Source organism: Rhododendron vialii, chromosome 8a (genome assembly GCF_030253575.1).
Source record: "Rhododendron vialii isolate Sample 1 chromosome 8a, ASM3025357v1".
NCBI classification, from domain to species: Eukaryota; Viridiplantae; Streptophyta; class Magnoliopsida; order Ericales; family Ericaceae; genus Rhododendron; species Rhododendron vialii.
In genome coordinates this window covers 6,205,629-6,233,283 of record NC_080564.1, presented here as the reverse complement: position 1 = coordinate 6,233,283, position 27,655 = coordinate 6,205,629, and the positions used below count along the sequence as shown (strand labels likewise).

Below are 27,655 nucleotides of genomic sequence, written 5' to 3'. Positions count from 1 at the left end.
CGATCGGCTCCGTAACCTACACCAGCCAAAGTCCGGTGAGCTCCATGCCACCTCCATAGCTTTCGACAAAAGCCAACCAGAGAGGGAAATTCCCAATCCTCCATCATCCACCGCCACCCCACAGCCTTCAGAGAATAAGGTTAATCCTTCGGTCCCCCTCCCGCCGCCTAAATCTGAGAGTAAGCGCACTTTTGCCATTTTCCGGTGTTGTGTGGGTTCCCCTGCCTAGTTAGAAGAGTCAATTTCGTTGTATTAACATATTCTTCGTTCCTCTGCTTTATGAATTCTTTGTTTGTCATGCAAAATCATGCCATTTAATGAAGACATATACATATGGGCTGTTGCTATTTGCAGACAATTTATGATTTATTTGTTTTTGAAAGTTTCTTCTTCACCCAGTTATTCAGTATCCTGATACTTGTTCATTATTCTGTCCATCTGATTGTCATGAGGCGGTATTTGGATAAACACTTTGATTCGTTTACCCTTGTCTTTGCTTTTCCCACAACAAGAATCCCTCCGCGAATCATTCATCCAAACGCAGCCTGTGAAGAATCTGATTTCTCATCAGGTTTAGATACAGGATGGTATTCTGCAAATGGGTTCTTTAGTCGTCGAATCTACGTTACATGCATTTGACAATATCTTAGGGCGATTCAAACATCAGATTGAACCTTCAGCAAAAAATACAATTTGGTAACAGCTGAAAAGATGCATCAATCATCATTTTGTGTGAATGTGAAAACATTCAAGAAAATTACGTTTTTTTTTTTTTTTAAAGTGATGTATATCATCTTGGTTTAGAACTGTACAATCGTGCAAGCATCTCCGTGCACAGAATAGAGATATTCGATAGATCCAATGATATTTTTGTATTGATAACCGGGTGTCTGAGCTAGCTTATGCGCACCTCAACTAATCCCGCAACCCTTAAGTTAAAACAAATGTTCAGTGAGTCTAATAATTTTTGCTGGCAGTGGGAGCTGAATCCACGAGCTTGGGGATGCAAGCTTCATGGTCCTGCTCGACCAATTCCTCGGTGTGGAAACTGTCCAATAATTAAAGACCAAAAAGAACAGGTGCAATAAGCACCAACATTTTAGTAAGAAGAATGACGGTTGACTAGTTCTCATCCTCTACATGCCTTCTGGTTTAGATGGCGCAACTGATGAGTCCCGATTGCTCAAAAACCTGCAATTCTTGTATAGAGGTCCTTGACTCAAAACCCAAGTTGCTGGTAATTAGTGAAGTCAATTTCCTTCAGTCTTACACAACATAGCAAATGCTCTGGCAAATCTTCTGCCTTGTTTCCCTGCTTCAAATGTCAGAAAATTAACACAAACTGTAATGAAACAAGCATTGGTTACGGATTTTTCTCGTTGAAGAAATTTACCTGTATAGTAAGACCAAAATCCAAAATGCAGAGCTTCAATCTGTCCTGAAATGCTTCAAAACCCTTTCTAGGGATATAGCTGAACCTGTGCATATCCAAATCAATCTCGAAGTAGCTTTCTCCCTGAACGAATATGTATACAAGAGATTTTATCAGCAATTTAATCGAATGTATTCTCGCTAGCATTTCTTCTAGTTCCAATAAGACTCTGACATGTTAGAGTTTGGGATATGATAATCATTTAAGGACCATAAAATATAGAGGAGACAACAAAGGCAACTTTTGGTCCAGCTATAAGGCGGAATTGAGGCAAAGATCGACTACAAATTATTCCAGCAGCAAATATTGGTGATGCAAAAGGCTCGTTTTACACATGGACTATGCTTCTGTAAGAAGCAACTTTTTCGTTGACAAATGTAATTTTCATGAGATATAAGGTGAATGTGGCTTCTTTCTCACAGCATTTGTACTAGGATTGAAAGATGTAAAACCACTCAATGACACCGAGGCTTTTTTATACTCCACAACTTATCGTAAAAGCTCAACTTACTAATCATGCACACACATGAGATTCATCTGTACATAAGGTATTTGAGAAGTTTAACAAAACAGAGTTACCAAGTAAAATTCATGTTGAGGACGCGAAAGAACAGGCTTCTGATTGTAAGCATTCATAAGCTTCCTCTCAGGAGCGCTCAAATGAAGATCCTCTAGGTTTACCACTCGACCCAAGATTTTCAGTCTTTCCCTGAAGGGTGCAACTGTATCCAAAGGAAAACCTCTAATCCTTTCAACTTCATCATCAATGAACTTCTGTCATGGAAATAGCATGGACCAAAACTAATTAGGAAATTTTGTACTCAACAAGTAATAGCCACAAAAGGGTATTTCCTAGTTTGTGACACAACAATGCAATGGTCCTTATGAAGGACATTTTCTATTCCTTAAACATCTATGTGAAGCATGAAGTAGAAAGATGTCCGTCTTACCCGGATATTTTCTTGAAAATGAAGTGGAAGATCTTTCGAATAATTTCCAGACAGCTTGAAGTACAAAACGTAACTCATTCCTTCTCCATCATGTTCATTTTGGAAGATTGAAGCAGGATACAAGGGTATCTGAGAGAGAGAGAGAGAGAGAGAGAGAGAGAGAGAGAGAAACAAGAGGCCTGTCAATCAAAATCCCAAATGCTTTATATGTATGTGTTCCTCATTCTATATGTGTAGGTCAGCTTTATAAGCTGCCAAATTATATTGAAATATGCTTCCAATTCCCATTGGACACATGGTTGTTCACATAGAAGTCTAATAAAGTTTCTTAGGCGTAACACTTATGCAATCGGATATTTAGATTCACAAGTTTGATAAGACATGGAGTAGAAAACATAGTGAGTGAATATTTTTTTTTTTTGAAAGGCATAGTGAGTGAATATTGAAAGTAGATTACCTGAAGATTAACCACAAGGATAGCTGGGACTTCTCCAGAGGAATTTATGGTGGGAAGTTCCACAAATCGAGCAATATGATCAATTTTGCGTGGAGATAAGAATACATCAACACCAAAAGGATAAAATGCAAGATGGTTTGGAGCACATACTTTCTTTTTATCCCTGTCAAAAGAATAATAGCAATGCAACACTGAGTTCAGCTTTGGTAGAAAAAAACTTAAAAAGGTTAAGTTTTGAGTTTCAACCAATTAAAACCGATTCATTTTTACAAATGTAAGAGAATTTTAGTACTCTAGATAAGGATGATCACGGAAAACTTTATTTCATCTTCTTCAAAAAGCAGAGAATTAAGGAATTCTGGCATGCCCTGAATATGGTTAACATGTATTACCTAAGATAGTTCTGTCCACGTACTTTAAAAGTACTTGGTTCAATCGGAGACCAACAATCAGACATTATCTTCTCTAGCGGACAGTAAGGAACTTGGGAACCTGCAGTCGGTCTTTTCAGAAGTGCCCTCGGTGACACTGAAACGGGGCAATGACACACGATAAGAAGCTTGTGTTAATTTTTAAGTTTTGAGATATATCCAAAACAGAAGTACCCAAAGAATTCCTAAAGGATAGAGATTGCTAGTTCACAGCGCCAAATGCAAGGATCATAGTTGTCTGATTCACCAGTTTTGAGCAAAAATAGATTCACCAATGGATTCTATCAATTTTCTGTATATTGTGTGGTAATTGTGCATTGTGAGATTCTAACATAAGAAATGGAAACGAGTCGGTGACACTTACATAGTGTAGGAATAGCTTGGTCATCCTTCCATCTAAAGGCGAATTTTAGAGCCGCCTTTTTCCTCATGCTCGGGGTGCTGGGGCTTAAGGGTCTTCTTTTTTCATCTGAAGGAGCAACACAAGTAAGACAAGATAAACAAGTATGCGGAAGGAGTCCGCAATTGTGAAAACCCCCCGTTTGCTCATCTTCATCACTTTCGTCTATGCGCTGAATTTCATCAAACTTGATGTGGTGGTTCACGTCATCTCGGGGATCATTACATTTCAATTGAGGATCAGGGTTCTTCACAACATCTTGGGGATCATTGCATCTCCATTGAAGATCACCATCTTTTGGACGCAGATCAAGGTTTTCTTCGTTCTTAGCAGCCTCTCCTCCCAATGTACTTTCGGAATTTACAAGTGATACGGAGTCAAAGTCGTGTTGAGATATGACATCTGTAAATGCTGAAATCGGGTATCAGATAAATTAAGATCGTCTGTTCGGTAGAAAAACTCAGTTATACCAAAGTAAATTGCAATTTTTTTTGGGTTGCTTGTTTGAAGTCCAAATACCATACCATCTTGAATACTGTGGAAATCATCATCAGCATCGGAGTCAATTGTAGTTGAAGCGTCGAACCATGACTCTGCATTTTCTGTTGACACCATTGATAGTTTAAACAAATGTTAGTTCAACACATTAAGAGAAATCTGGACAAAACTGAAGGGACAACAATACCCAGAGTAATCCTGTTTCTAAGGAACTATTTGAAGTCCTACTCACATTGTCTCGATGTGGATTCGACCCAAACCAACTCATACAATCGCCCGAAGATTAATCATGAAAGAAAAAACCACGACACCCCAATTAGATATTGGGTACATTCATGGCTCACACTAGGTTGAACCCCGTCACAGAAGTGTCAATCTGAAACAAATCAGACTTCACAAACCCAACACGTGTATGATAATGAGACTAACATACCGCAAAACTAAGATGTTTTAGCATTCATTATGAGGGTTTTCTAAGAATTTCTGCCCCTGTTATAGCCTCATTGAGGTCTTCACAACTAGCACTAGCTTCTTCTTTTTTGTTCTTTTTCCTGCACTACAAATCTTTTCTGATATGTTGAATTCTGAATATCACAACAGAGAGAAAAATATAAGTAAAATGCAATTCCTAAATCCACAAAACAGAACTAGTAATTCCTGTGGATACAAGTACTATGTCACCGTATAACAACATGTTGTGCTCCCATTTATGTAATGCCGGCTTGACCCAAGAGGTCGCACGTTCGAATCCACAAAGGCCAAACATTCCAAACCTTGGGGCCACCGGAGGTTTGTCGGTCGTTAACCAGAGGACCCAAGAATTAGAAGAGGTGCGTGCAGTTATTAAAAAAAAAGAAGTTAATTCCATTCTCTCTGTCCCTCAACATATTTTGTTATTTTCTGACAACAAAACCATAAGAAAGCAATCATAGCCAAGCCTAAGGTGATTCACAAATCCAATGGTCATAATAGTGTCGATCGAGAGAGAGAGAGTGATGATCGGTTCCACGCAGTACCTTGGAATGGAGAATTGGAAAAACAAGTTGGATCGAGTGGGTAGGATTGATCGACCAAGTCAAGCACTTGAGATGAAATTTTCCTCTTCTTCACTCTCCTCCTTGTTCGTTTTCGTATGCATCCCTTGATTCCCTTCTGTTTAGACCCACATATTCCCATTCCCTCTCTCTCTCACACTTCACTCATACTAGCTCCTGTGGGAATGGAGATCGATGTATGTAGGGAGTAAAGTAGTAAAAAGCATTTTCTTTGGAGTTGGAAAATCAGGAAACGCGGCAACTACTCTCCCTACCTAAGCTGAATTCAATGCCCACTGTCTCCGGCTTAAATTAGGAGCCCCCACTTTGTCCTTTCTATTTATACTCTCGAGTCAAGTCTCAATATAGAAATGACAAAGTACCACTCAACTCCACTTTGTACAGCTACATAGAACCATAGAGTCTGTCTGTTTCACCCAACCTGTACCATAGTCCAGAAATCTTACCATGCTTTTGATTACGTACTACTACTTTGTACTCCACCTTTGATTGAAGAACATGGTAAAATTAATTTTAGAGAATAGCACGCGTATTTTTTTGTTCCCTGTTATGAGTGTGTCTCTGGTGTATATTCCGTTCCGTTAACATTCTTATTTTTCGTTTTACCAAATATGTCATTCTTTCATAATTGCATCACATTTAATTCAAAAATAAGTACTTATTTGAAAAATAAAAACTTATTTTAATTAGCAGAACACACCCCATTAAACTATGCTGATGAATGTTGAGATTGATTCCAAAATTAATCGGATTCGTGTAACTTACCAGATAGCTGAATCATAATAATAAATTAGTACTACTATCTATTTGTTTGGGAGAAAAATTTTCAATGCTGGGCGGGAACAGTCACGTGGTGCCCGTGCACGCATCTCGGCCTTGCAAATGTGTTTTAGACGGCCCAAATTTGTTTGGGATTGAGGAGGTGTTTTGGAAATTCTGTACTAAAATATTATCCAAACAAATTTGGGCCGTCCAAAATACGTTTAGACGTCTGGGATGCGCGCACGAGCACCATGTGACCGTGTCCACCCGGCACCGAAAAATTTCCCATTTGCTTGGTGTGAAAAACGTATATAGAGATTAGATTTGCACACGCACAAAGATGTTGTACAGAAGTAGTACTCCTAAACTAATCGTTGATGATTTACTTATTAATTTGATCAAAGAGTCTAAACAACTAAAAAGAAAAGGCGCGGTTTTTTGACTGCAAAAAATAAAGGGTTTGAGATAGTAACGCCAACTTTCCTCGACCGGAACCTGAGCTCGTGGGAGGAGGGACCACGGCGTTTTCAATGGAGTAGCGCCACCTGCCTAACATAGAAACACTGAGGGCCCGCCAAAATCTTTCTTCTGCTTTGGACATAGCTTCTCTCGAGGAGTGCACTCCACCCATTTCAATCCGCCGAAACATCAAAATTCGAACTGTATTTTAGATCACCTCAAGATACTTATCTTATCGTCATCAACAATTATTTTGATCCGACATTTATAAGTATATTATCGGAGCAAATTTAGATGCGAAATTCGGATTTAGCTAGGTTCTGAAAAAATTTACACACCTATAACGATTCGAACCCAAACATTAAGCAATTTTGAGTAGAACACGTGTAGATCTAATTCCATGATCATTTGGACCGTGCCAAGCCTTGGAAGTCCAAACGATATTAAATTTTTGATTATCCAATTTGGCAAAATTCGAACGAGCTCGGAATAGGCCTAAACTTGGTGGGTTGACTTATTTTCGCGTTCCGGTCAATACTCACCACCCTAGGCTTGTGATTGATGGTGTTTTTGGGCATAATTCCTTCGTTTAAGCCTTCAATTTACGTTTTTGCCGTTTTATGAAAGTTTTATTTCGATAATAACTCTTGTACCGTAATTCCTTTATAATGGGTTCTTTTTTGGAAAAGTCTTGTTTTTCTTTCTCGTATTCAATTTTAGGAAAAGATCCAAATTTTGGGATTTTTTATGTTTCAGCTTATTATTAATAGGGTTTCGGGTCCACCCTATAAAAGGGTTGTAAACCTAACGTTTTGCCTTAGTTTTTTCATCAATAATATTCCTGAGTTTCTCTCTCTCTTTTCCTTGTTTGCTCGTAACTACGAGTTATTTATCTCGTTTGGACTAATATGTTAACTAGTCTCCTGCAAATTATGCTATGTCATATTTTTATTTATTTATAGATATTTACATATTTGACTAATAACCTAGTGGCAGATGACGTGACGTGACATGTTTATTTTAGGCGTTTCTTTAGATGAAAGGCACTTGTGCACACACAAACTTGTGTACACACTCACAAAAGACCAACTCATGTAAATGAGTAAATGAGTGTAACTGCGTGTTAGGGCCGGCAATTTGAGACCGACAATCAAGAATAAGACTGCTAATGTTTGTTAATGTCGGCGGATGATTTTTTTTAGTTTGAAGCTTTTTTTTCTTTGAGTTTCAAAATTCGAATTTGATAAGATGTCATTCTAAATTTGTACTAGAGCGAATGACAAATACTGGTGGAGAACGTTCAAGTCTGTCTTTTAAGTTTTGAGATTCGAATTTGATATGAGGTCATTTTCAATCCATACTGTAGCAAATCTGCTAAATATTTTTGTGACATATTCTTATCTTTAGTAGTCACATCTGTTTGTTACAAATTCAATTTTTTTAAAAAGCAACAATCACATTACAGGTATTTATAATTACACGTGGAGACTATTTTGTATTTGGAGAAAGATTATAGCGGGTCTCGGTTTGCGTTTTGGGGCAAGAGATTATTAAGTGCCTCTGAGGCACCGTACCTTCTAGTGGGGTTCGAATATTTTGTCTTAAATCTCAATACACAATATGGGAAAATAACGGTCAAGGACATGTTTTGATAATTAATATCCATCAATGATATTTTCAGCATTAATAATTGTTCTTAGCATGTCCTTGGAGGGTATTAATTATCAAAACACGTCCTTGGCCGTCATTTTCTCTAACCTATTAAAAGCCCAACTCAGCCCAATTAATAAGGGCCCTTCCCTTGAGAATCATTCCTCCTTTTGAGCTCAGGAGCCCGAACTGTTTCCACTTTGAGAATCCTATCTACCTTTGTGGCTATTCAATCCTTGAGAAAATGACGGTTAAGAACATGTTTTGATAATTAATACCTATCAAAAATACTTTTAGCATTAATAAATATTCTCAGCATATCCTTGGCGGGGTAATATTATTATCAAAACACGTCTTGAGCCATCATTTTCCCTCAATCCTTGGTTAAGGGATGGATACGTTTTTTTGAAGTTGTCCTGTTGGTTTATCATCAATAATACTCCTAAAATTTTGAAAAAAAAAAACTAGGTCTTCAAAGAAAATACGATTACAGTGATTTAAGTAAATTGAACTCTTAATCTTAAGACTTCTTGATCTTTATGTGTAAATTTTAGTTTCTCCCTTCTTTCTAACATTTTTTTTGTTGATCTTTATTCGTAAGAATCTAAATTAAGGGTTGGAGATAATTTTTTATTATTCTAAATAACATTTATTTTTGCAGTCATTTTTTGTTTCAATTTTTGAATTATTTATTTGTGATTTCTGATTGTACTTATTCTATCACTTAATTTTTTTTTACTGCGAATTTATAAGTCATTTTCTTTCACTCATATAACTATTTGGTTTAGTTCATCAACCCGAATGATGAATAAAAAAATGAAAATAGAATATTGAATTCATTTCACTTCTGTCAAAATGAAAATAAGAGAATAGAACTTAGGATCCCAGAAGGCCGGAATTAGTCGAGATGTGAGTAGACCCGAACATCCGATTATGTATATACATACATGTAGTAGTATATATGTATAAAAGTTGGACGTAGGAAGCAATGATAGGGTACTGCAAAGGTGCTGGCGAGAATGTCTTGTTGTCTCCTCCAGCGCCCGCAACCTCACCAGGCCAAAACTTTTACAGCTTGCAAAAGATCCATATATATGATCTGATCTCCCCAACAAAATGACAAACCTCGACTCTCTTTTTCTACTGGAGTACTGGAGCACTGTCTTTTATGGCATGCCAATATATTCATCGTGACTAGAAATTCATTTCAAGCCTTAAAATCTCCCATCTCATTCCCTATATATATAGGCTATATTCATAGAGAGAGATCGAGAAAGTTAATCCAAAGGATACAAATAAACATAAACGTAGCAAAATTAACATGGAGAAGAAGAAAGAAGATGATCACCACCTACACGCGGTGTGGTTCGCGGCCGGAAGTAGTACACTTGTTGTGGCGGCGTGCTTGCAACGTGCCGCGGTGGTGTCATTGGTGGAGCAGTGGCGCGTGTGGGTCTTCCTCGCACTAAACCTCTTGCTCTTAGCCATCCTCTTCACCTCCACATCGGCTAAAGTTTCAGCCATTCACGAAGAAAACAGTAGCCAAGTACAAGACAATACTACTAATTATGAGATGGGGAAGGGAAGGAAACAATGTAGGAGGAGGTTGCTGGCAGCAGATGACTATGGCAGCGACAGCGGTCGTTTTTCAATGGTACCTAGGAGTGGCGGAGGCAACAGTATTAGTGCTGCTGCCAAATCGACTGCGGATCAGCTGTCGAAGGAGGAGCTGAATGAGAGAGTGGAGGCATTCATTGCCATGTTCAGGCAGCAATTGGTTTCAGATAGATGAGGCGAATAGAAGCAGATTGCCTTCATTGTTCAGCTGGAGCAGGCAATGCAATTTTGGATGTTACCTTTTTCGTTGGTAATGTCTTTTGGCCTTTAGGTAATGTTATGATCTGTTGAAAGTTGAGATTGCGTAACCACTTGTAACGGTCCCTAGTTAAAATTTGGACGGTAATCTTAAAGAGAAATGAGAATGTGATGTTATGTTTTTAAGATCATTTCTACTTTTCGAACTGACTTGATGCATTCAATCAGGAATTATATTCTCAAACTAGTAAGAATCTAATTCCTCGCATTCCCTTGGCAAGAAAATAGATGTTTGACTATAGTACATTTTCTCCAAATAATTAATTCCTAGATAAGGATTACTGAATTATTCTAAATATTACAATAGAATTACTCCGGTACTGAATTACTAGGAATCAATCAAATTCCTATTCCCACCGAAAAACACCGCATCTTAACATAAGCTAAAGAGTAATAATGCAACGTACTAGCCGAAGAACAATGGACATATTCATTTCAGTAGACGAACAATCTACATACAGTAAAGATCTCAACCAATGATTCTCAATTCTCTGACAGAATCATTATGGGTTGAAAAGTCTGACTTTGGTTGTCAATCTTTTTATAAAAAAAGTTCAGATTGCTACATATAATACGTGAATCCGGACAAATGGTGATAGGATCTGTATCCTATACAGTGGCGGATCCAAGAATTCGATATAGTGGAAACACTAATTTTCTTTGTAACGTCATATTATATGAGTTATAGTTAAGCACATTCACACCCAAATAATTTTAATTAGCATTCATGATAATGCAATAATTTTAAAGTATATATGTATTTTAATAGCAAGCTACTTGAGCAAGCACACTTCGATTATATGCGTTAAAACAAAATTATCACATGTTCATCATCTATTTTTCTATTATTAACTCTATAAGTACAAGTTTCGGGAACTAAAAATGTATAAATACAACGTGCAAATTCATATTGAGTACTACACAAATGATTGGAGATGTTGGGGAGTGGGGCAAACCTTGGTTGTGAAAGAGTTGGATTTTGAAAATAACCAAAAAAAGTTAGGGGAGTGGCCTAGTGGGACTCGAACTTGCATCATTCCTTTACCATGGTCTATCTCTTACCACTGAGCCAAACTTTATCAACTTACACAAAATAGCATATATAATATATATACAAATAAAATCGGGAATTTTTTTTTAATGCCTCAAGGTGGGTCCGCCCCTATCCTATGCACGTCATGCGAATTTCCTCATGGATATTTGAACATATATTTGGGGTCCGATCCACTCTATCTCGAAAATTTTTGTGCCTCTGTGTCGAGAAGTTTTCCGGCCATTGAATTAATTGTGTGATTCTTTTTAATATTTTTTAAATCTAACGGCTGCAAAATTCCTCGACACAGAGACACTAGGATTTTCGTCACAGAAAATTCTGCATCTTGAGTATTTCAAAATAGATGCTTCATGACATGGAATGGTGAAAAGGACATGAATATGGAGACGCCAAGCAATATTTGTATAGACTAATGTTTTTTTGCATTATAATAAGTTGAGTGGCAAATCTAGAAATTTCATTGCCAAATACTTAACTTACTTATATTAGGGTCAAAAATGATCCCCACCCAAATGATTGACTTTAAAAATTCCGACCCAGCAAAAAGGACGGCCAAAATATATAGTAGGATGTATACAATTGCAGGGGTGGAGAGAATTTGGGTAAGGCCATGTTCGGTGATATGTTGTGAGAGAATGATTTGTCTCGTAAAATAAAAAATAAGTATTTAAAAAATAAAAACATTAGTGGAACGAGACCTAACTGAATCAACGACCCAGATTGAAGCAAAGAAGGGCGGAGGGTACACAGTACAGACCCTTCATTATGGCATTGAGGTTGATATATATCTCCCAATATAAAATCTCAACCCACTGGTTAGAATGTCACAACCTATGAAAGCTACTGGTTTTGATGGGTTATTTATGTGTCTGAATATTATAGCTGCTCTTGGTATTCAGTCCAGTGGACCACATCATGTGATCAAATCTAGGCCGTTCTTTACTGTGATGGGTTTCCACCCCCAATCATTTTAGCACCGCAAATAAGTGCGCATACAAAAACACATCCACATTCATTGCAGAGCGGCTTTGTCGGATTACGCCTGAGGACAACTACCATGTATCTTGATGGTTCAACCAAGTTCTGGTGGCGGACCAAAAGACATAAGGAACGCGAAGCGCGAAGTGCGGTTAGATCCATTTTTTTGGATGAGTTTCCTAACTTATGACTCGTGATAGATAACCCAACTTGCCAAACTTGCAGCAGCATAGTTTATCGAGAAATCTCTCCAGACAAACCGGAGCTGGTTTTTTCTGTTTTTCCCTTTGTTTTTTTTCTTGTACTAAGACCTTTTCTGTCATTTGTATTTGTTTCGTTGTTAATATACATGTTTAATATGTTTATGTTTCCTTAAAAAAAGAAGAAGGGGTTTATCTAGAAATCTCTCTATAGACTATGGTGGACCACTTCGTTGAAACCCTCCATTCACCTACTTTTTCTCTTTTTGTAAGACTTGTCACAGGAGAGTAATAGACAATTTCAAGAAAAATCACAGGAGAAGAACGTGATGAGCACCACCAAAAAAGCAATATCAATGATCAACCAAATCATGGAACCTTACTTGGAGACCATAACTTTTTCCACTTTCCTTCCTCTACTAACTAGAGAATAAATTGACACCATTAAAAAAGATACAAGCTACTCAAAAGCTACAACCACCTTTGACCCCTCTCTTCCCTCCGGTTAAGGGTGGCCTATTCACGCCGAAACTAGGTAATTAATTAACAAAAAATTAATTTCTTGTGGCCTAACTCCAAGAATTGAATCTTAGTCAATTGTGTAGGGAGAAAACCTACTAACTAACCATTCTAACCTTGGCGCGCGCTCTCTTTCTCTCTCATCGGTTAGGGTGGGCCATCCACGCCGGAACTAGACAATTAACAGAAAATTACTTTCTTGTGGCTTAATCCTAAAAATCGAACCTGGTCAATTGTAAGTGGAGCAAACTCACCAACCAACCGTAATAATCTTGGGTATAGTCGTGTGAACTGTAATCAGTGCTAAATTCTTTGCCTCATATATATAGCCTAGTCTTTTCTTGTACAAAGGCGATTAACACGATGAGCCTTTACAGAAAAAACCTGCACTAAGAAATGAGCATTGTAACCATGGTTGGGTATATGCAGCTTCCATCTATGGAATGTCAAATAACACCCACACACTATTTCTACTACTGCATCGGTCTGTAGGTGTGGCATGGGCTGTATCTCTCTTCAGACCAATACCAATTTATGGATAACGAGATCAACCAAAAGTCAACACCCAGGAGTTTTTGGCAGTGGTTGAAGAGGAAAGACAAGAGATCTGACCCATTTTATGTGGGTGAAGTTGCAGGTTTAATCACATAATCTCTTTCTATATGTATTCTCTCTTTTACAATTCTTCTTCTTACTTTCATTCGTTTTACATACATGAATGAAACTATCATCTGAGTATATGTATGGTTGGGTTCAATTTGTATGCTCTGTAGACTCTGGTATGGTGGTATATCCTAACCAAACCATTCGTGTGGACAGTCGGCTTTTCCCTGTTAAAGCGTCCAACTCGAAACCAATTGACAATGAGGGAGAGGTCGCTTAGGCTCACATATTAGTTTTGGTTATAGTTAACCGATGTGGGACGAGCTCAAATATCATCGATGTAAAATTACCATTGAATTCATGTAACAGGAGAAAGATTTCCTACATAGACTAAGGTGGTTTGGTCATGTCTACCGTAGAACATAGACTAAGGTGGTTTGGTTATGTCTACCATAGACCCATTGACGCAGCAGTTAGGAGGAGTGATATTGTTACGGTAGATAATAGCACTAAGGGAGAGGTAAACCGAAATTGACCTCAGAAGTGGTAGTGCGCAAGGATCTAGGCTTACTGGATATTAGGAACACAATGCCCTCGATAGAGCTCAATAGAAAACACGGATTCATGTAGCCGACTCCAATTAATTGAGACTTAAGGTTCGGTTTGGTTTGGTTCGGAGAAAGATTTCCTACAACTCTACAAGTATACCCATGTACTACGTAGCCATGACAGAGGGATTTTAGAGTATTTACTAGCCTACTAGGATTTTGACATGTCTGGCTATAAAAATCAATTGAATTGATTGATCATTTCTAGAAGTATAATTCATCAACTCCCCAACTGATATATATATACATAGATGCGGAGAATCTTCTTATGTGGTTTTTCTGGTATAATTTGGTTGCTCACAGATTGGGGTGGGGACGAAGGTGACAATTGCCCAGACAATAGTTGTGTTCGGTCCATGGAGAATGATAGATGCGAATTCACCAATGAATTAAGGTGAGGGCTTACCGTATATTGTCAAAAAGAGAGTTAGGTAATCAGTAAAATTATGGTGGTTTCTGAATAATTACCATAGCTTTGTAACGTATTCCAGAGTCTTTGTGGGTACTTGGAATGTTGCTGGAAGATCTCCTGTGGGAAGTTTGGCTGTAGATGTGGATGAATGGCTAAATCTGAAGGACGCTGCTGACATTTATGTTCTTGGGTAAGTAAAATTTTGGTCAACAAAACATTTTGTTGTACTAGCTGAATCCAAGATATGTTAACAGGAGAACTTAAGTCATTTTGCAGATTCCAAGAGATTGTTCCTCTAAAAGCTACAACAGTAATAGGAGCTGAAGACCCAACAGAAGCAAAAAACTGGAACCTACTTATTGGAAAAACACTGAACGACAAATACGGGTGCCCCTTGAAACCAATCACGAATGACAATTACCAATATGCTAGAGTTTCTGACCCTGAAAGAAGAGTCAGTGTTTGCAGCAGAATTGCCACTCCAATAGGAGATCAACCGGATAGGGGCAGTAGGTACAAGCTCATGGCTAGTAAGAAGATGGTTGGAGTCTTCATAAGTGTGTGGATGAAGAGGGAATTGCTCAGGCGGTATTCAGTGTCGGCTGTGAAGGTTTGTTCCGTGGCTTGTGGTATCATGGGGTATTTGGGAAACAAAGGATCAGTTTCGGTGAGCATGTCAATTGAAGGAACTAGTTTTTGCTTCATTGCAGCTCACTTGGCTTCTGGTGAGAAGATTGGGGATGAAGGGCGAAGGAATAACCAAGTCTCTGAGATTTTTAGACGGACTTCTTTCCCTCGATTAGCTCAAGATGGTGGTAGTCCACATCCTCTAACCATATTAGGACATGAGTAAGTTTTCCTTGCAACCTCTATACATTATACATGTGAAACTAAGAGCGAACACAAAACTCCCTAGCAGTGTAGATTTCGAATCATTTGATAAAAGGATGGAGACTAGATTGACTAAAGACAACATACAAGAAGTATAAACTTAACCAAAGTGAACGTAATATCCTCCTTCGCTGATGGACTTTAATAGTTTAATATGTGGTGCAACAGTCAGATATTCTGGTTTGGGGATCTCAACTACAGGCTATATGTAGATGACAACTTAGCAAGGCAACTGATAAAGAAGCAAGATTGGAGAGCACTTCAAGAGTTTGATCAGCTGGAGAGGGAAATACAAGATGGTGGAGTATTCCAAGGCTGGAAAGAGGGTAACATTAAGTTTGCTCCTACATACAAGTATTCTTCATCAAATTGCAATCGGTATTCAGGTGGTCTTCCAAGCAGAGCTGGAGAGAAGCAACGGACTCCAGCATGGTATGGTTTCTCAACAATGACCTTTGTGAATGATGCTAATTCCATGAGGTACACAGATTTAGATAAATGTATCAGATGCGATATGTGTCCAACTGTTAGATTCACCTTATTCGAGTGTTAACCATACATGCCTTAGTTTTTTTTGTTTCTTGGGTAAATGGTGTTTATGCATAGTTCCATGGTAAACTCGAATGGTCAATATGCTTCCTAAGTGAATGTCTCACTAAAATATGGGACCGATCCCATTACCATTGAGACACAGATAATTCATACAAACAGAACAGTCCATATAACACAGCTAATTGTTATATTATCACTTTCTTAAGGTTGTGTTCTAGATACAACTCTTCGCGTATTGATGAGATTAGGTTCCTAATCTGCAAGTCATACGAGTAGTATGCATGACACAGGCTGTAAATGGTAGAATGAACTAGTATTTCCTCATCTTCTTGGTTGCTTATATAGCTCTAGTAAAATAGCCAAAAGATGACATTGTTTGGGGTGGCAGGTGTGACAGGATTCTGTGGTATGGAAAAGGTGTGAAGCAACTTTCCTATTTCCGCAGCGAGAGCAAGTTCTCCGATCATCGGCCTGTATCTGCTCTTTTCCTGACACAAATTGAAGTTGTGGAGTCTACAAATCCAAGGCTTAATCCTGTCCAACCCCTTATTCCCACCATAACTCCTACAACCAAACTGTAAGCGCCCTATGCTTCTGTCTAGATTCTCTAAGACATTCAAAAATTGTGCTCTCCTAATAGAGTGTGTAACGATGGGGTCGATGGCAATATCAGTGAACAGTTGATGAATTTCTTACGTTATAATGGCAGGCACAGGACAAGGCTAAAGAAGAGGCGCCCGCCAACGTTGTGCTCATGGAGCGCAAAGGATTAAAAAGCATGCGCCAGCGACATGCAAAGGCTGTAAATCAAATAGGAGATACATGTTGCAAACGGCAATAGATTAGTTATCTGCTATAGGGAAGGCTTGTGAAGCACAAATTTTGCAATCTTTCCTTGTCCGTGACTTTGACTTAAAAGATAGATTTACAATTGGAAAAATACGTATTACGTCAAGTATCATAAATGTCCAAGCATTGAAATTCTGGTTTCCAAGCATTGAAATTCTGGTTTCCAGGAGAAATGAGCATAATGACGAATAAACAGAAAACCAAAAAAGTTGGTAGTAAGAAGATAAGAGAACTCCTCCGACTCACGCTGTAACATTAAAATGGCCGTAGCTAAAGCTCTGCAGGACCACAAAGTTTCTAGCTGGCTGTGAGGGTCAAAATTTCTGCTATTGCACTATTAACACATAGTCTGATACACAGTTCAGATGAAATGATACCAGGCAGACTACTTTTACATTATAACTACAATCACTAGCACGAAGAATCTCACCCGTTGCCTCTACGTTATCCAGATCACAACTTGGACATACACACTTCCTTGTAACAAAAATTTTACAGAACCGGCCATATCGTTTTCCTACTCTTCCTGGGGTGGTCAAAAGGTCTAATCTATGCTGTTCGAAAGGTCTAATTTCCATTACGCTAATCTGGTGGCAATTCAGTTGGATTGGATCTAATCTAAATTTCAATCCATGCTTTCATCCGTAATTGCCTCCAATGGAGACACCTTCCTTTCCAAGTCACTTAGCTCTTCTTGTAGCCTACTTTGGTTCCAGACTACTCATTTTTTTTTCTAGATATCAGCAAAAAGAACAGACTAGATAATTGGCATGGGTTTTCAAAAAACGGAAGGAAGAGATGGAAATTGTAACAGAGCAATGTTTTTTGAAGCAAAGAGACCAACAAACCAACCTGCCAATGGATGGTTTCTTCTGCTTAGCACTCTTTCCTCAACGTCGGTGCAAGTCAGTACTCATACTCTCTAAGGCTCTACTGACAAATTGAGCATCTACTGCATTGGCAAGTTTGTGAGGGAAAGCCCGGAAAGGCCAAATACAAGATAGATCGAAGTTGTTCAATTCATCACTGCGGATAGTTATTTCTACAACGCAAACACTTCATTTTTTGCACCAACTTCAAACTTTGTCACCCAACTTGGAAAATTTAACAAGTGATCAAGACTAATTCCTTTTGTTAAGATCATACATCACTAGCTGTATAAATTAGACATATTGCAAACCATTATTAGAATTTCCTTATGGAATTACAAAGGGAGCATCTTCCCCTGCTCACGTTTCTGCGAAACTCACATCAACCCCATCATTTGCAAAATGGGCCAAAACGCAAACACCTACGAATCAAAATTGACTGTCAAGTGCGTCAGGCCTTCTCTGAAGGCTGACCAGCGAGAAATACACTCCTGCAGGACCCTTACCCAACAGAGACGAGTGGGTTCCTTTCTCCACCACATTCCCTTTATCCAAAACAGCAATCATATCGCAGTCTTGTATCGTACTCAATCTGTGTGCCACCACCACGCTAGTCCTCCCCGCCATCACGCGCTCTAGCGCGTCTTGTACAACTTTCTCTGATTGGCTATCGAGCGCGCTAGTGGCCTCGTCTAGCAACAAGATTGCTGGGTTTTTCAATATAGCACGGGCTATCGCGATGCGTTGCTTCTGTCCGCCCGACAGCTGCAGTCCTCTATCCCCACACCACGTATCGTACCCGTCTTTTAGGCACGCGATGAACTCGTGAGCGTTGGCCGCCTTATCCACTTCAATGATCTCTGCTTCGTCAATCTTATTTGATGCACCGTAAGTGATGTTATCTCGAATAGACCCCGCGAACAGAGTCGGCTCTTGACTAACAAGTGCAATGTGGTTCCTTAGTGATCTCAGATGGTATGATTTGATATTGCGACCGTCGATTTTCACCATGCCGTTAAGTGGGTTGTAGAATCGCTCGATCAATCCAATGATGGTTGATTTCCCAGACCCACTTTGTCCAACCAACGCTGTTGATCTCCCTGCTTCAATGTTGATAGAAAAGCGGTTGAAGACCATGACGTTTGGCCTAGACAGGTATGCAAATTGGACATCGCAGAGCTCCACATGGCCTGTTATTTTGTCGGGCTTGTAGCCTTCAAGGTCGGGCTCAATACATGTAACCCGGTCCAACACCGCAAAAACTGACCCGACTGCATCCGATCCTTTCGCCAGGTCATTAGTCAATGTCCCTGCGTCGGCAATAACTCGACCTGTGCTATTTAAGATCATGAAGGTCTCAAACAGGGCTTTGGACGCAATGTAGCCTTTGGTGATGAGCTTTCCACCGTACCAGAAGTAAAAAGCCCAAGTGCATGCCATAAGGCATTGGGAAGTACCAAGCCCAATACCAGCGAACCATGATTGTCGGATGCTTTCATGTCGTGGGCCTTCTTGGGCCTTTTCGAGCATTTGGAGGACTTGAGCCTGAGAAGAGAAGGCTGTGATAGTCCGAAGGTTGGAGACTGCTTCTGCGGCCAGCTTGCTGCTTTGGTCTTGGGCCTTCAAGGCCTTCTTGGACATGTTCTTGAGAAGGACGCGCTTCAAGTAGAAACAGACAACCACGAGGGGTTGAATTGCTATCATGACTAATGCGAGCCTCCATGCGATGATCAGGCCCATGGTGCAAGCTATGGTTACTGCCGAAAAGGTTTGGATAAGGAGTGCCATCCTATCGCCCACTAGAGATCTCAACTGCAAAATTGTGAACACCAAAGTGGAATAAGATTTCGCAACAAAAACATATCTGTTGCAGCACCGGTTTTGGTGGTCTGTGTTCTAATTAATGGAAGGTTTTAGAATTTGTTTTTCAACCCTAAGTACACCTTAATGAAACCATGGGAAACAAAGAGGATTAGTACTGATGGTAAGACTAAAATCCAACAAAACGCTCGATAACGGGGCGCCAAACTTGTGTAGCATCTATTCTTTTTTTTGCTACCAACTATGATAGGGCCAGCCAGAATTGCAACTTCTAGTCACAACTGGCAATATGTTGGATATACTAACAACGTTTGCATATTTAAGGAATGCATCAAGCATGTGACAAGCAGTAACGTTAGACTATTAGCAAGATTCTTGGAGACTTGATTTAATGTTTGTGAAAAGCAACATTTTTAGAGTTGAGATCCGCTGATGTGATGACCTTGTGTTCCTCCTGAAATGCAAATGGGACTCAACACAGTCTCTTTTGAAAATTTGAAATATTCATTTTATAGGGTTCCATTTGTTTATTGTCCATCGAAAAATTGTATTGATTGGTCTGTGAGGGTTGGCTCACAATTTGAGAGATAAGGCTTCTTGAAGGGTGGGTTTTTCGGCTGCAGGTGAAGGAAACAGAGCATTAAAGGAGCCCTTTGGTTGTGTGCCTTATCACCAATTTGAACGTACAAATTGGTTCTCTTGGCCTATATATTCACTGGTGTACTCAGTTGATTTAGTGTGCTAGCAATGTAGAATGCTGAGTGGGTGAGGTAGAGTGGGGAGCCGGTGTGGCTCCCAGTGGTGAGCCGGATGTGGCTCCCGGCCGGAAAGTTTTTTGTAACTTTGTACATGTGATTTATATAGAGTGAAATTTTCTCTGAAATCTCGTGGGTGTGTGTGTTTGGTTTGAGGATTCTGGATGTGCGCACAACATGGTCATACATAAAAATTGGTCGATGTCATGTTGACAGCAAAGAAATGGACTAATTAACTTTATGTGCAAGTGTAATTATTCCTCGTTCAAATGGATTACCAATGTCCAATCAACTTAATTTTTTTCATAAATGATAAACACAAATACTTGCAAAACGAGGGACTCGGAATGCCAAATGGGACTTTGTTATTTCACGTTTGTGTCACAGGAACCACAGGACGATTCATCACAATAGGAGGCAGTTTTGTTACAGGAAATCATCCCAATAGAGTCGGGTTTACTTATATGAATTAATTAGTTGTGCAGAAATCATGCTAATGAATATTCATGAGAGAGAGAGAGAGAGAGAGAGAGAGAGAGAGAGAGAGAGAGAGAGAGAGAGAGAGAGAGAGAGAGAGAGAGAGAGAGAGAGAGAGAGAGAGAAGCATACCACATTGGCATCTTTATCGAGCCGAGAGCAAATAGAACCACTTGAATTCTCATCCCGATCAAACCAACCAACTTCAAACGTCATTATCTTGGACAACATCCTCTCTCTAATCCTCTTCGTCAAATGCTCTCCCATGAACGCAAAATTATAATGCTGAATTACGTTAATCAACAAGGACTTCGCCAACCCAACGAAACACAGCGAATAAATCCTTATCTTATACTTGATCTCGTTGTGATCGGGCAAGAAATAAACCGAAATCACCGATCCCATTGAGAAAGCATAAAGCGGTTGAATCGCACCGAATAGATCCCAGTGAGCAATGATGACGGTTGTGCGGCCCACAGCAACATTGTCGAGTGCTTCTTGCACGACTCGCTCTGATTCCGAGTCCAGTGCGCTTGTGGCCTCGTCAAGTAAGAGGATGCGCGGTGCCTTGATCATGGCGCGAGCGATTGCAATTCGCTGCTTCTGTCCCCCTGACATTTGAACTCCTCTCTCACCCACCTAAAATGAAAGAATAGTTATGGTGTCACGCGTGATAATAAAATTCGTTATAGCACTGTAAATAATAGTACATGAGTTTTGTTACAATCGTATTTTTGATAATTGGATGTCCGGACCAGTTTGTCCGCGCATCGATTAATTTTGGGGTCCTGAAGTTAATGACCGGGCAAATCTCTAATGGCCCCAAGGTTTGAAAATCTGAGCCTTCGAACGAAGTCTGAGTTTTCACCATTGAACCAATCCTTACTTGTTTCGCAGTCCAAGTAAATACAATGATCACAAGTATCTATTTTAAGGATAACATCCAACAAACAGATCCATTTTATATAGATTCAACATCATTTTGCATTTTTGTACAACCCATCCTGATAGAAATAAATTAAACCAAAGCAAAAAGTATCTAGACCATTAATTTTAGCATCAGAAAAAAAAACCTAGCAAATTAAGACCCCCCCTAATTTTCTTATCGGCGAAGAAACCATAATTAAACGTCAATGGTATTTTACCTTTAAAATTACAAAGAAAGTCAACAATAAATAAGGAATTTAACGCTTAAATTCTCCTACCACTTTTAATAGGATTACACTAATGATTCCTACACATATTTTTGTGCACATATAATGCACATACATTTTTGTGGGGCCCATATCGGGGTCCTATAAAATGATCCAAACCGCTCATCTTTTATAAAATATTTTTTGGAGGGTTTTTATAAAAAATTACCTCCAATGGATATCGGTAAGGGCTTTCTTAGAAATTGTAGGGCGAATTATTCTATTTTGCCTTACCAATTCTGAAAAAGAGTTTACTAATATTGGAGTAGATTTTTTTACAGAAACCCTCGAAACAATATTTTAAAAAAATATTTTAAAAAAGATGAGTGGTTTGGATAATTTTTGTAAGACCCGAAATTGGTCCCACAAAAATGTATGTGCATTATATGTGCACAAAAATCTGTGCAGAATTTGTGCAGGTAGCATGATTGGAATTCTATATGTTGTTTCGGAGAAAATTTTCAGTGCCATCCGTCTGGATTTAATAGTTTTTTTTGGAAGTTTGTGTCATCTTTTAACCGATTAATAATGTTTTATGTAATTTTGAAAATATTGTCTTATAGAATTAATTGAGATCTATCAACAAGATGGATATAAAATTCATTATCAATTTAAAGATATAACTCATTTTTTATCCTGTTAGAATTGAAAGAGTGAGTATTTTTTTAGGGCCCACCTCAGATTACAAAATATGATCCAAACTGCTTCTTATTCTTAACGTAATTTTTTTTTTTTTACAGGTTTTGCAAAAAAAAACTTGTTCAATCGGATACCGGTAAGGTCTTCGTTAACATTTGCAGAGCGAAATTGAGCTAATTTTTGCACTAATTCTAAAAAGACTATCGGTATCCAATTTTTTTTAATCTACCTATCAGTATACGATTAAGCTCATTTTTTGCAAGAACCCGTAAGAAAACAAAAAAAAGGGTGAAACACTGAAACATAAAGCATGCCATAATATTCAAATAAACACAAAATTGCAAAGATCCACATAAAGGGGTAAAGTAAAGAAATATATTGTTCTCTCTTAACAATAACAAATAGGGGAATTTGCCCTTACACTCCCTGTACTATCACCGATTTAAAGATACATTTCTTGTACTTCAAATTTAAGCACTTACACTTCCTATACGTAAAAATACAGGGGATGTAAATACAAATTCTCATTCTTTCACTTTAAAGTACAGGGATGTAAGTGCTTAAATTTGAAGTACAAGAAGTGTATCTTCAAATCGGTAATAGTACATGGAGTATAAGTGTAAATCATCCTAACAAATATACCCATTAAAGATCATAAGCCAAACACAAAACCCCGTTGATATAAACTTATGCAAAACTGCAAAAGGAAATGAAGTGGTAATGAAAGAATGTGAAGAAAGTAGAAATATATACAGCCCGCCGTTGGTGATGGCGGCCCCCGCCACGTAAACACTGCCTCCGCTAGTGTGATGGTACATAATCAATCTGCTACCATAGTAAGACATGAAGGACCAAATTGCAAACACTATGCCGTTGCTGCCAATGGCTAATCCTTTTGCCAACCCTTGCTTTAGCCCTAGATCGACAGTCCCTTGAAGGGCAACAGAGTAATTTCTCATAGTCTTACTCTCTCCAACAAAGGCATAAACAGTTCTGATAGAAGAGAGTGCTTGCTCTGCTACAATCCCTGCCTTGTTGTATTCCACCCTCATTTTTCTAGCTATTCCCATTAATGTCCTTCCATACATCAAACCAGGGACTACAAGAAATATCACAAAGGGGAACGCCACAATTGCTAGCCTTCATAGAACAGCAAATGCCACTATGTAGGCCCCAATGAATGTGAATAAGTTCATCAAGAACACTGGGACCTGTATTGATGATATTGGAAATAGTCAGACATTCCACTATAGAAAGAAAAGACTTTCTTACAGAAACTCATCTAAGTGAAATTAATTCATGTAAAATCTTGAACTAATTAAAACGTTGGGTTTTTTTATCCCACCTGAAATGAATCATCAATAATTTTGCTAAGAATCTGTTGGAACCAAAATAAAAATAATAATTTTGGAACAAAATTTTCATACAGAAAGTCATCCTTGTGACATTCTACAAAATTAGGGGTGGAATACTCGTGCAACTGGCAGGGCTAGGCCCACCTAATTTTTTAAAAACAAATAGGAAGTATACATAGATTAACTTCACATATTTTGAACTACCAGAAAAAAAGAAAAAGAAAACTTGACTTATTTTTATAATGATTAGTTTTGTACAGAGTAAGTCGTTAATATCTGGCAATGTATATTTTTTATGTTGATTACTATAGTAATGTAAAATTCAAATTACTTTCCATCATTATATAAAACATGATCAATTCCTTTCATACAACTAGATGATGGGTGCATGGGACTTCGTTTGAAACTCTTGAAATATCAATTTTCTAAGCTTATATTTTATCTTAGGCTCTGTTTGTTTCGATATAAAATATTTTACAATCATGTAAAATATTTTTTCAGAAAATAAACTTCAAACTTTCATTTTTCGGTCTTTGGTTGGCACATGAAAAATATTTTAAAAAATCGACAAAATAGTGTAGAGAGAGAGATATTAAACAGTGGAATTCAATTCATGAGAGAGAGAATAAGAGAATTGAACGTGGGTCACGATTGAGAAAACTAAACACTGAGAATTGCTGAAGAAGGTGACGGGTTTATTTGAGAAAATAACTTACTGAAGATTCAAGAGTAAGCCATTTTTATCCAAACAAATAGAGCCTTAGTGTGTTATTAAATGATGTACGTAAATAATATACTTTCCCGATTTATCATTAGCAGAAAAAAAAATGCAAAAAAAAAAAAAAAAAAAAAAAAACAAGAAAAGATCGAAGAAGACAAAATACTGAAGCAATGTACTAGAAACAAACGAAATCCAGAAAGAATAAATTTCTATGATTTGTTGTTGTAATTTTTTAAAAGCGTTAGTTTTGTTTTTTTGTTTTTTTTATAAAAAAAACATTTAAATCTTGTACCAACCTTTTCACTAATAACATCTTGAATAACAAGACTGTCACTAGAGATGCTTGTGATGACTTCGGCAGTGCATGTGACATGCAAATCAAAGTAACCCACGTCTTGCCTTAGCACCGCCTTCAAATACCTTGATCTCATTCTCGATGCTTGTCTTTCTGCTGTTCTTGTCCAACAATACCCCTCTTCAAAAACAATATCCCCAATAAACAGAAAATAACAAAATCAAACAATCATTAATAGAAACAAAAGAAACCCAACAGGCCCCACCTTAATCCCTATTTGGGAAACACAAAAGAAATGAAAGACAAAAACGAAATCAAATGTATTTGGCCTAATACAGTAATACCCACCAAGAAAACAAGATACCCCTAGCATAAGCGCCACGAAGCACAGGAACTTCGCATTCTGTAATTCAATCAACAAACCATCCCCATTTATCAATGTTTTTTCCAAACAATATAAATGCCTACATATAATGTATATAAATCAACATATATAAATATCAAGGATACGACGAACGTGTCAATCGAGCCATAGGAGTTTTTGTGATTGTTTTTGAAGATTAATTGTTTCAGCTTGAGAATTGTGCCAATGCATTTCACACAATTTTTATTTCTAATTTTCGGCAAAAAAAGAAGAAGAAAAGGCAATCTTTGAACATTGCTTGGAAATTAGTTTTGGAAAAGCAACATTGATGTACGCATGTATGCATTAGAGAAAGAGAACCTTGTTGATTCTGTGAGAGAAGTTATCGGTGATGGAAGCGTCGCCGATATTGTTCATAATCTTGCCGGTAAAAAGCAGAATGATGGGCATGGAGAGCCCGTCGCCGAGCGACCGGACGAATCCGAAGCCCATTAGCAGCTTATCAATGCCATCTGAATGCATGAAAATGGATCGGAATGACCCACTGCACTTCTTTTGGTTCCCCATTCCTTCCTCCCCTATATTCCTGAGAAAGTAACGTACGTACTTCGGTACTTTCCCTTCTCTCTCTCTAAACTAACAATAATGGAGTACTGAGATTTTCCTAACGGTGGTTGCTTAAAAAAGCGGCTGTCATTTAACTAGTGAGGCGATAGAGGGAGATGTCTGCATATTTATAGTGAAGGCTGTGTTGTGTTTTTATTACGGTAGTGAAAGCTGGAAAAAGAGAGGAAATAGAGAGGAAAAGAAGATCGGAGCAGAGAACTGTAAAAAATGGTTGCTCTGTGGGTGAAGTCTTCTTCTACCTTGAAATTTGCACGCTTCTTGAACCTTTGGTTGATCTTTCTTCACCGTGTTTTGGTTTCCCGCTCCATTTTCAGTGGTTTTCCCTGGTTTTGGAAGATGAAGAGAGAACGAAAAGACTGGTTTGAATCTTTGAGAAGATAAACATCACGTGAAACCAGTTGGAGTTTTACTTTTGAAGAAAAGTAAGTTATATTGTGCATTTTTTTTTGTTTGAACATATATAGTGTGTATTCTGAGCACACCATTTGATCATCTCTTGTCTTTTTTTAGCCTACTGCTTTTATTGAAATTGCAAAATTTATACAAATAAATTGTTTTTAGCCTACTGCTTTTTTTAGGCTATACAAATAAAACTTAATTTTATAACTAGAAATATAATTTTTAATGCATATTTGTAAATAACAGCAAATCCGAAACGGTATCCAGTACTGCACCGGTACCGATATGTACCGTACCAATAACAAAACCAGTACCATGTCCGGTACAGTATTCAAAACTTTGGTTTGGATGAGGAGGCATAAAGTTGGTGGATGATGTAAAAAGAAATAAAATGACTTTTTTGTCCTTGTACGCTCCCAAGTTAAATTATGCGTTATATATATTAATTATATAATTCAAAACTCAATTTATTTTTTAAAATTTTGTGTGGCCATTGGATTGCTCTCCATTATTCTTCACCATTGATTTGGGTTGGTTTCCACATACTAATAAGTAGCAAGAAGCAGAGTACTCGATAATTTTCCCAACTTTGGGAATATCGACCGCCTTTTCCATCCTCTGTCCGATATTTGAGAAAGAGAGAGAGGGAGAGACGAGAGAGACAGAAGAAGAAGAAGAAGCAGCAGCAGCGGCACCCACCGATCGTCTCTCTCCGATCTATATAGAACCCACCCCAAAATCAGGTACATCTCTCTCTCTCTCTCTCTCTCTCTCTCTACATGTACATACTTCTGTGCGTGTGTTTTTGTGGTGGTGGTACGTGGTTGTGATATGTTTTTGTTGTTGTTGCTCTTCTTTTTTCTTTTTTTTTTGTTTTTGTTTTAATGTAGCCGATTGAGAGAGAGAGCCGTTGGGGAGGGGGATGAGGAGGGGTAAAACGGTCAAAATTCATCCAGATTAGCCCTCCATAAATATGGCCACCTCAAACCCCATCCAAAAATAATCCCCCAAAGCCGGATAAGGAGAGAGAAATAAGGAGGGCCGGGGATGAGCTATGGAGGAAGAAGAAATGGGCCAAATCTTGTGAAACCTGTCACATCAAGACCTTATCCATCCACCCGGATGAGTTATGGAGGTCATGTATCGTCATTACTGACGATAGTGGCTGGCTCACGGGGTCCACTTTGTATTGGGACTACCTCAAGTCCTCGATCAACTGCCATCTCCCTGATTTAAAATATAGTAGGAACAAATCATTCTAACCAATTTATTTATTTTTCTACTATAACTGGATATCTGTGTTAGTTTGTGTGAAACTTGACTAATTTTGTGATGTAAAATATGTAGAGGCCAAATTTCATGATCAAATGGACCGATCGAAGCCTCAGAAGCTCAAACGTTGCTTAATTGCAATTACCCGATTAGGCAAATTTCGGACGATCTCCGATTGGGCCTAAATTGGATATCTACGGTCAAGGCTCACCACTTACCACTTAAAGTTGTGA

The 27,655-nt window shown here is 38.3% G+C and overlaps 2 protein-coding genes and 1 pseudogene across 4 annotated transcripts; 1 reads left to right on the top strand and 2 right to left on the bottom strand.

Moving 5' to 3' along the window:
• Positions 1 to 723: 723 nt before the first annotated feature.
• LOC131336102 (uncharacterized) lies at positions 724 to 5,546 on the bottom strand. 2 transcript variants are annotated; one of them, XM_058371766.1, is made up of 9 exons: positions 5,185 to 5,546; positions 4,195 to 4,272; positions 3,635 to 4,072; positions 3,232 to 3,367; positions 2,840 to 3,002; positions 2,383 to 2,511; positions 2,012 to 2,206; positions 1,394 to 1,516; positions 724 to 1,312 (listed from the first exon to the last, which is right to left on the bottom strand). In XM_058371766.1, the coding sequence occupies exons 1-9, from the start codon at positions 5,342 to 5,344 to the stop codon at positions 1,220 to 1,222; spliced, it is 1,515 nt and encodes a 504-aa protein (XP_058227749.1). In that variant the 5' UTR covers positions 5,345 to 5,546; the 3' UTR covers positions 724 to 1,219. The 2 variants fall into 2 exon arrangements, with proteins under 2 accessions (XP_058227749.1, XP_058227748.1); XM_058371765.1 differs by having other exon boundaries at positions 3,635 to 4,081; positions 5,185 to 5,544.
• Positions 5,547 to 13,041: 7,495 nt separating this feature from the next.
• LOC131336040 (type IV inositol polyphosphate 5-phosphatase 7-like) lies at positions 13,042 to 16,741 on the top strand. Of its 2 annotated transcripts, none has more exons than XM_058371657.1 (7): positions 13,042 to 13,357; positions 14,235 to 14,325; positions 14,405 to 14,533; positions 14,620 to 15,192; positions 15,403 to 15,666; positions 16,175 to 16,363; positions 16,496 to 16,741. In XM_058371657.1, the coding sequence occupies exons 1-7, from the start codon at positions 13,255 to 13,257 to the stop codon at positions 16,557 to 16,559; spliced, it is 1,413 nt and encodes a 470-aa protein (XP_058227640.1). In that variant the 5' UTR covers positions 13,042 to 13,254; the 3' UTR covers positions 16,560 to 16,741. The 2 variants fall into 2 exon arrangements, with proteins under 2 accessions (XP_058227640.1, XP_058227641.1); XM_058371658.1 differs by having other exon boundaries at positions 13,043 to 13,357; positions 14,423 to 14,533.
• Positions 16,742 to 17,704: 963 nt separating this feature from the next.
• LOC131298512 (ABC transporter B family member 15-like) lies at positions 17,705 to 25,845 on the bottom strand (annotated as a pseudogene).
• Positions 25,846 to 27,655: the final 1,810 nt, after the last annotated feature.